Here is a 9,378-nt window from a genome sequence, read left to right as displayed (position 1 = left end):
TGGCGGCGCCGGCCCGCGGGACGTCACAGGCACCGCCCGCGCCTCTCTTAAAGGCGCAGCGCCCCCCCCTTAACCACACCACCCCCCCCCCCCCCCCCACCGAGAAGGAGCGAGGCGGAGGCGCGGTGCTCTGAACCCTACGGCTTTATTCGGCGGGCGCGTCCCGCACCGCTACAAACGCGACGCGGCCCGAACGGCTACAAAGTCATACAAAACGACGACAACGACCAAAAAAAAAAAAACCAACAACAAAACAAAACCAGCAACTTTATAGGACCGACTGTACAAGAGGCGGCGAGCCCCGCGCCTCTGCGGGCAGCAGCGCGGCCCCCAGGCTGCCCCCGGCTCGGTGCCCACTTGCTAACCGGAGATTTGCAGGAGCAGAAGCACTCGCACCATTTCACTGGGGGGCTGGACGGGAAGCTTTCACCCAAAACCTTACGGAAAGGGGGCGGGAAGCCCCCAGGGCAGCTGCTCCAAACCTGCGCTCAGGCTTTCCAGCTTCTTTCCTAAAGCTCCCCAGGCCGCACTGTTTCTGCAACGTTCGACTGGTACTGGCATTACGGGAGAGTTCAACGTGCAGAAACTATCGTCACTTCAGCACTGGAACAAAGCAACAGCTCATTATTGACGTCTCGGGCAGATTTGGTCATCTGCACTCCAGCTGCTCTGAGAACCCCAGTGATGGAGCCAAACACCCCCGTCCTACTCTATAGGGTTTCCAAAATAGCTCCAGATTTACATGCTCGTCTGTACAGCGTGCTAAGCGTTTGGAAATCATCAAGCAGCAGCCTGCTAACTGGAGAAAGAGAAGCTATAACATCTTTCCACCCATTTATCTGGAAGAGATGCTGTTTTTGTAGCCTTTAAAAAATCAAAGCCTTTTTTTTTTTTTTTTTTTTTTTAAATAACTTCAATCAATGCCAGGAAACTAGAAGCCCCACAGCAGAGGCTATCTAATGGCCAGGAACTGTAAATTTCTCCTCTTAAATCACCTTCACTGCCAGGATTCTCTCTCTCTCTCTTTCTCTCCCCCTCTATCCCCTCCTCACCCAGACCCATTATAAAAAAAGGTACAATATTTAGTTACATGGGATTTAAGTTAAAAAATAAAAAGCTGTCCAGTCTTTTTGCTTTATCGTGAAGAGTTTGAGCTGGAGCGGCTGCGATGGCGCCTTCGTCCAGGAGATCTGGATCTTGATCGCCGGCGAACGGGGGATCTGCGCCTAGGAGATCGGGACCTGGCAGAGAAGGATGAAGAAAGCTTTTATTAGGAGGCGTGGACAACAGGTTCCAGTCATCTGTCAGCTCATCTACCACTTTTTCAAATCAATGTTCCCTGTCCCCCTTCAAAAAAAAAAACAACACTAAATGCCACTCTGAAAGAGCTCCAGTGAACTACAGCCAACTCCAGAGAGCAAAAAGGCAATTCAAAGAGGAATATTATAGCAGGAATGTTCTAGCTACTGCCCCTCTGCTTCTGAAGTTGAAAGAAGGCTTAATATCCAAAGAACAGACAAGATTCTTATTTACTCGCAAGCAAAACAAACTCAAGTTCATTCTACATCAGATTCTCCTCCATGTGAAAGGTCAACTTCAGCTCCTAAAATACGGTGAGATTCAGGGAAGGGGTTTATCTAAGTCACACAGAACCACAGGGTCATTTCTTAGGGGAATTCTAACTCTAAGAAACGGTAGAGCTTCAAGAACTTCAGTACTACAACTATCTATACAGCCACCAGTGTGACACCAAGGTTCCAGCCAGAGAATATTAACAGAGCCTGACAGGACGGTAAGCTGGACCAGGGAAGCAAACAAACCATCCAATCCATTTCCATGGCCTCAGTAAAAAGCATATTTTATGGAGGACCAACGAGCAGCGAATCTTGTGCCACGTTCTCTTTTAAACCTCCATCTATCCGTTCAGCAATCAGCTGGTTCCAATCAGGAACTGCTTTTAGTGGTTACAAGAGTTTCAGCAGGTTTCTGAGGCGGAGGAGCTCACCTAGATCCTGAGAAAGGGCTGCCTCAATGTTCTCAGATCAACCTTTCAGAGCCTGCACCACACCACGGGTGTGTACGCACCCGGTCCCACCCTGGGGTCAGTGTACTCCAGCCTCCTGACGCAGGAGGGCTGCTTTGTGGTCATGTTCTCATTCACAGAACTAAGGGAGAGAGGTGCAAGGACTTCAAAAAGGCAAGCAGCTGGAGCAGGCTGCCAAAAAACCTTCTCCCAGCCACAACTGTGTGTCACTTCGCCTCAAAGCACTGTGTGGAAGGGACTCCAGGGAGCAGGCTGGAAAGCGTCTGATGTTTCCAGCAGACCGCGTTCCGAAGGCAGACCGCGTTCCGAAGGCAGACCGCGTTCCGAAGGCAGACCGCGTTCCGAAGGCAGACCGCGTTCCGAAGGCAGACCGCGTTCCGAAGGCAGACCGCAGCAGGTCAGCGCCGGCACTAAGCGGTTCAGAAGCACAGTGTCTGGGTTCAACTGACGCCCAAAAGCTGCGAGTTACCATCATTTGGAAGGGCAAGTCAAGTCCAACGGGATGAAGCTGCCCTCACGCTGAGTATGTCGGGGATACATTCTTGTCACACTGAGAAGGAAATACCAATTGTCGCATCTCTCACCTTCTCCTCATGCGAGGGGGTGACCTGCGCCACATGGGTGGTGGTGGCAGCATCCTCCGGGGTGGGCTGAAGCGTCTGGGAGGCGGTCTAGGTCGTGGCGCCAGCACGGCTGTGGCAGTGATCTCCTGACCATCGATCTGGCCTTTTCATGAAATCACAGAAGTAGGATGAGGCAAGCATTTCCCAGCACCAACATCTACAGATCACACTGCTGCAACTCCCAGCTTTGTCACAAGCTTTGTCTGCAGCTGTTTCCACCACCCGCCCCAGACTTACGTTGATAAAGTCCACATACATACACACTGGACTTCTAGATCAAATATCCCATCAGATGTTAATCGGGAAGGATTTTTAGCAGAAATTTAAAGAATTTTATTGGTTTTTATTTTGGAAAAAATATCAGTTTTAGTGGTTTTGCAGTTTTTATAGATCTGTCCTGAAATCACACAAAAGCCAAACTCATTCAGGCTGAGAACAGAATGAGAGTATTTCAGATCAGTTACCCAAAAGCTGCGCCATCATCTCTCACTCATTTTCAGATCAAGCCCACCTGTTACAAAGATTTATTTTTTTTAAAAAGCGCCCAGCCTCCCTTCAACATTTGACACCTACCTCCATCCATGTGTTTCAGGGCTTTCTCAGCATCATCTGGGTTCTCAAACTCAACGTAAGCGTAACCTTTAGAGAGGTGTGGATTTAGCCTGTCAACTGGCATGTCAATCATTTTAATCTTTCCATAAGTGGAAAATATTTCCATGATGTGATCCTGCAGAGAAAGAGCAGAACTTAAGGACCTATACCACCCTTATGGTATGTGTTCCGTATGTCTCTTACCACTCACACCACTGACCAGGTGTGGCTGGTACAGAGCAGTAAATTCAAGATGTACACAGCACTAAGTTAGCTTTAAATGGGTGCCATCAGCAGGGTCAGACATATTTCACTCGTCAGGTGTGGAAAGGAACCTGGATTACCACTTTCTATACCGTTGTCCATTCAGTTTCACCTTGGATCATTCCAGACCTTGAGGTCTAACAGCATTACTGCTTGAATGTCATCACAGGCTACAAAAACTCCACCACTACGGTAAAAACCCTCTTGGGGACCTTATGGAAGTGAGCTTGCGCCCTTAGTTAGAGACTCTTAAGGTACAATTCTCAATACTTTTTAAAAACACCATTTTTTCAGCACCCTGAACTTTTACCTCTGAAGACCTTTAAACTACATTGCCAGACCATCTCTCTTCAGACCCTTTTCAAGAACCTCCAGATGTTCTTAACGCCTCCCAGGTCATTTCTGCTACTGTCCTGACTTTGACAGTTTTCTTCACAGTAAGGCAAGGTACCAGGTCTGGGGTTCCAACAAAGCAGACAAACCTTTTAGCACTACGGAGTCTCAGAAGCCTGTACTATATTTGACTCGGTGAGGTTTTAGTGAAGTTTTCCTCCCTCATCAGTTTGGACACAAAGCAAGAATTTCCAAAAGAGTTATTTTGGCAGCAGTCCAGCAACAACAACAACAAAATTGAAGGCTTTAAGAAAGCCACCAACAAACGCCCACACATGATATGTAAGCTTGGCATTCCAGGGGAGCACGCCATTACCTTGGTCACATTTCTAGTGAGCCTTCCAACGTGTACTTTTGTAGGTCTGGGTGACGGGCTGCGCCTCTTCCGCTCCTTTTCATCTCTCTTGGGTGGCTTGGACCTGATTTCACAACAGAAAATGTTTATAGCTTAAGGAAAAAGCGAGACAAAAACTAGAAGCCAATCCCTATCACATGATTTTCAAAAGTACCATTTTTCTTGCGAGGGCAGAATTTTTCCAAAGACATTACAGGCTAGGAAGTGTTGAGCTGGTGGTAGTGTTCTACTCAGAAACATCTCAAGACTGACATTTACCTTGTCTGCTTTTACTTTAGAACCTTCTGAAATCTGAGGCTCCCCTTTTCTCTAAGTTTTAGCCCTACCACAGCTAGGGAAATAAATTTGAAATTTACCAGACATTTCTTCAAAGTTGTTGGCAATAGCTACAGATTTTTGTAGTTGTTAAAACAAAAAACATCATTTAATACAACAATTAAAGAGGAAGAAAGCACACCAAAAATTAATGGATCTAGTAATCTGTGTTTCTCTATCTTCTGTTCACTATGTAGGGCTGGAAATATCACACCTGAACTATTTAAATAGCTGCATATTGCATTTTGCTTGCAGGTTTTTAAAATTGCTACCCAGATTTTTTTTTAAAAAATTAAAAACCCTCAGTAGGCACAACATTTGTATTTAGGCTTCTTCCAAATCATACTGTCATAAATTTAGGGATACACTAAAAAAGCAAACTGGATTATAACACTTTAGTAGATTTTATCAGCCTTCCACACCTTATTTACAGAATTATCCAAAGGAAAAAAACTTGTATGGGTATTAAGATAGTTTGATTGCTACCCTTACAAAAATGCTTCCTTTGGTCTCCACCCATTTTATTTTTACACATAAGAGAACATACACACACAGAACATACCCACCATTATCAGCCCTGGCTTTTCTGTTGCTCTGGCTATAATTTACAGGGAATATATAAAGACCTTTACTGTCATCTGGTGCCCTTATACTCCCATTCTAATGGGCAAACATTAATTAAAACTGCCTCTACAAAGTATAGCATGTAGCAATCACCCTTAAAAAGGAGATTTTTAATCTCTTTAATCTCTGCAGAGCGTATGTTTTGATTGTAAGGCAAGTTTGATTTTGATTGGAGCACACCCATTCTAACAAAATCCAGATCTCTAACTTATTAAAAAAAAAAAAAACAGTCCTCAGAAAAAAAACTACTCTGATAAAACCCTCGTATTCTACTCGGAACTCAGCCTGCTATCTGCTAATTCCTAAAAGACAAACAGAACTCACTTGGAACGGGAACGTCTCCTGTTGTCGTGTCTCCGTCGAGACGGGCTGGGGGATCCAGAAGAGCTGCTGGAACTGGAACTGCGTGAGGTGCTGGAGCTCCCAGAGCGACTCGAGGCAGAAGAGGAGCTAGAGCCACTGCTAGAGCCAGTGCTGGAACTGGACCCTGAGCTGGAAGTTGAGCTGGAACGGGACCTGATGGGGAAAAAAAACATGAGTGGAGTACCCAGAAAAAGAATAGCTGAAAAACTTCTGAGAATTACAAAGAAAACAACTGCAGGTTGAAACATTGAAAATCGACTCTCCATAGCTCGCTAGTTCAGCCAAATGAAATTCGTATCTGACAGGACCCAAACCCTTCAAGTCAGACACAATTTTACTGTGACTAACACAAGGCAACGTTTGAATGAGTCCATGACGTGGGGAATGAAATGAACCAGAAGTATGGCTGATGGCTTCTGAAAACGCTGTTTTTTGTTACGACCTGTAACGGTAGCTACCTGGTACTGCTGCTCCCGCTGGAAGCACTACGTCTTTTGCGTGTCTTGTCCCGACCACGATCCTTCTCACCCGATTCCTTAGTGGCTGCTTTGTCCTTTGATCGGTCCTTTGACTTCTCTTCAGACCTATCCTTGCGTTTGGTTGGTGAGGGAGCCCTTAAAGAACAAATTGCAGAAGGGACTGTTTAATACAGAAAACCGCACCCAAACAAGGAACTGAAAGGCAACCCGAAACACTGAACTTCAAACATAACTCAAGATCACCGTAACTGCAGAGTTAAGGGTCAGGTAAGTCTGCGCTTTTTAGAAAAAGAAAAATATTTTCCATTACAGAGCAGCAGCTTTGAAGATGACAACTACAGCAGCCATAAATCGTCACATACAAACTCACACAGAAAGAGGTGCATTTCCAATTCCTCACCCTCACTGGGAGAGCCCTAGTACCCTACAACATCCCTGGTTTCATTACGCCTAGAAAATTGGGGTGGAATGATTACCTAGGGTTGGGTTTTTTATTAGAGTGCTAGCAAACTCTTCTTTTTCACTCCTGATAAATCCACTTCCCCTTCAGAGGCATCCAAAGCAGCACCCAATGGGCCTCACTTATCTCAAATCTCACTTCTAACTCCTTGGTTCTGAGAACCGATCCATAATCGAGTGCAATAAACTCTAAAGAGCAGGCTAGCGACAAGATAAAAGTGTTTAAAAAGAAGAAATTAACAGGTAGGCATAACAGAGCAAAACTGCTCTGCAGCAGTGGCAGCGTACTGGACGACACCTGACTTCTGCAGGGTCCCTGAGCTGCACACCCCGCTACGCGGCGGTAACAGCCCACCCCACGCCTGCTCACACTGGCACCGTGTCTCACATCCACGTCCGTATGTGTGTCTGAAGTCGTCACTTCGATACTCGCAGGAGTACAAAGGATCCTCCCTCACTCTCCAACCCTCCCCAGAAAAGAAAAAGCAGGTGGAGGACACCCAGCTCCTCTGCAAGGCGTACACGCAGCTCGTGCCTCCTGACAGCCGCCTCGCCTCCAGAGGAGTAAGCTTTGGCTTCCGCCACAGCCAATTTGTGCCCCAGAGCACATGTTGGTCAACAAGTGTTGCTGAGAACTTCAGCAAGAAAAAACCCACACTCAATTCCGGCTGCTTTCAGCCCTAACAAGCTCCTCCCAAAGCCCTTTCAGCCTTAGAAAGACCAGATTAAGATTGCTTAACATCTGAATTACAAAGCTGCCTCCACGTATATTTTAATAACTGCTAAAAAACGTGCCAGATTTGAGTTGGTGTGACACCAATTACCTACCTACAAATGAAACACTCGGGAAATGAAGAATGGGCACGAGACCCCCCTGAACTGCCAGAATTACGAGCAGTGACACCACAGTCACAGTGCTGCGTGGTGTTGGAAACACTTCCCCCTCCATGCGTGAAGGCAAAGTTCGCTAACAAGAGAAAAACTTCAGCTTATTGCATGCAACGGTCTCGTTGCTTCTGTGCTTCTGGTGTCCCAACTCTGATAGTCGACTGCTTTGTTCTCTAAATTTCAATTCAGTTTATGATTGGGAAGAGATCGCTTCTGAACAGCTGAACTCGGCTCTCCTGATTTTTCGTTTCGGGGTCTTCCCTAACACAACCAGCACAAAAAGCAACACAAATGAGTGTTCGCACACCTTGCTCCCCACAGCTTCCTTATTGAACACCCGGGCCTTTCTGCACAGAGAACAGGACAGCAGCAGCACAAACATGACACCAGCAGGCCTTCCCTAACACCTGCAGCAGGGAGAAGGCAGCCCAGGGACTCCTCCACGGGTGCTAAAAGTGGTTGATAAAAGCAAGCCTGTGCCTGCCGTTAAGCTGTAGGACATTTTTAACCAGCTCTACGCCTTCCCTGTTCTGAAACAGAAGACCACTGGGACAGACCAGCTGACCCACTGGGAAGAACAGAACAGAACAGACAAGCTCCTGGACACACATAACCAAAGCACTTGGTATTTTCCTTCCTCACTTCCCTTCTGAACAACCAGTCGGGTTTGTATTACTTCTTCCCACACACCAACTACTCTTGCAACTGTGGTCGTGGTGCCACCAGCTCAGCCGTGCAGAGCTACCAGCCGCCGAACTGTTAGCTCCAGCTCTGGCCCTGCTGGAGGAACAGCAGGGAGGGAGCAGAGCTGAAGGGCAACACACCTACTGCTGATACCCAGCCTGCTGGAGCAGCAGGAGCTACTGCTGGTAAACAGCTGCCGCTCTGGCACCGCTCCGCCGTGCCTTCCTCCAGCCCGGCACTTACCACACAAACTACCAAGTGGTGTTTGTACAGCCAGCAAACTTCCTGTGATGCAGCATTTAAGGGGCCTCTAAACTAACCTTCGTTTTTTTCTTTATCACAACAACATGTGCCTTTCTCAGGGACACTTCAGCTAGAAACCTCAGCCTAAAAGTCAGAGCCTGGGGGCACTTCAACGCGTGTGCAGACAGCCGCTGGACCGCACCTCGGTGGGGGAAGGACAAACCTCAACCTTCGCACGAGGGCGTGCAACGATAGGAGGCACTTCTAGGCAACGTGCGTCTTCCCAACGACCAAAACAAAAGAAACGAACCCGTAACAGGCCGACGTGTGGCAGCCCCACCGCAGAGCAGGCTGCCCGGGCCCGGCACTCCCGCACCCGCGGCGCTGCCGTCCGGGGCCGCCTTGCAGCGAGCCGCGCCCCCACAGCCGAACGCCGCGGCGAGGGCAGCGACCTCAGCTCCCCCGAGCGCGGAGCCGGGCTGAGAGCACGGCCCCGCCACCTCCGGGCCCCCCCCCCGGGCCCGGCAGCGCCGCGGGCCCAGCCCCGGCCCCTCCCCGGCCCGGCCTCCCGGCTCCCGCCCGCCCCCCGCGCTAGGCCGCGGCGCCTCGGCGCCCCCCCCCGCCCGCCGGCCCCCCGCCATCTCCTCGGCGGCTCCTCCGCGGCGCCCCCCTCGGCCCCCCCGGGCGGCTGCGAGGCCGCTGGGAGCGGCGGCCGGGCCGGATGGAGGCCGATGCCCCCCGCGCCGCCCCCGGCCGCACTCACATCCTCGGCAGCCGCCGCCGCTCCGGGCCGCGTCGCGCGGGATGGACGCAGCGCGGGCGGGAACGCGCCCGGGGGGCGCGCGGCGATGGCGTCACGCGGGGGGGGGCGGGGCCTCGAGACTTAGGGGGGGGGACGGGAGGGGCCGCTCGGTCGGTGCTCGGGTGGAGGGGGGGAGCATGGGGGGGAGAAAAAATAAAATAATAATTAAATAATAATTAAAAAAAACTCACGGGTTGAGATAAGGACGGCTAAAGGGAAAAGGAAGAGGGAAAAAAATAAAAAATAAAAAT

At 49.3% G+C, this 9,378-nt stretch overlaps 1 protein-coding gene across 1 annotated transcript; it reads right to left on the bottom strand.

The window, feature by feature from the left end:
- Nucleotides 1–126: 126 nt before the first annotated feature.
- On the bottom strand, nucleotides 127–9,249 carry RNPS1 (RNA binding protein with serine rich domain 1). Its single transcript, XM_083800039.1, has 7 exons — nucleotides 9,089–9,249; nucleotides 6,031–6,186; nucleotides 5,534–5,725; nucleotides 4,232–4,334; nucleotides 3,241–3,394; nucleotides 2,629–2,770; nucleotides 127–1,241 (listed from the first exon to the last, which is right to left on the bottom strand). Coding segments are annotated over exons 1-7 (855 nt in total). The 5' UTR covers nucleotides 9,091–9,249; the 3' UTR covers nucleotides 127–1,135.
- Between the last annotated feature and the right edge of the window lie 129 nt (nucleotides 9,250–9,378).

The sequence above is a fragment of the Anser anser genome, assembly GCF_964211835.1.
Source record: "Anser anser genome assembly, chromosome: 15".
NCBI classification, from domain to species: domain Eukaryota; kingdom Metazoa; phylum Chordata; class Aves; order Anseriformes; family Anatidae; genus Anser; species Anser anser.
The sequence above is the reverse complement of the archived record's forward strand: the minus strand, read 5'-3'. Positions and strand labels throughout refer to the sequence as shown.

Bases quoted from the DNA above. Each gene is read 5' to 3' on its own strand.
- RNPS1 (XM_083800039.1), bottom strand. The intron at 4,335-5,533 runs GTGAGTTCTGTT...TTGTGAAATCAG, and splicing joins AGGAGACGTTCCCGTTCCAA to GTCCAAGCCACCCAAGAGAG. The intron at 2,771-3,240 runs GTAGGTGTCAAA...TTTCATGAAAAG, and splicing joins CCTGAAACACATGGATGGAG to GCCAGATCGATGGTCAGGAG.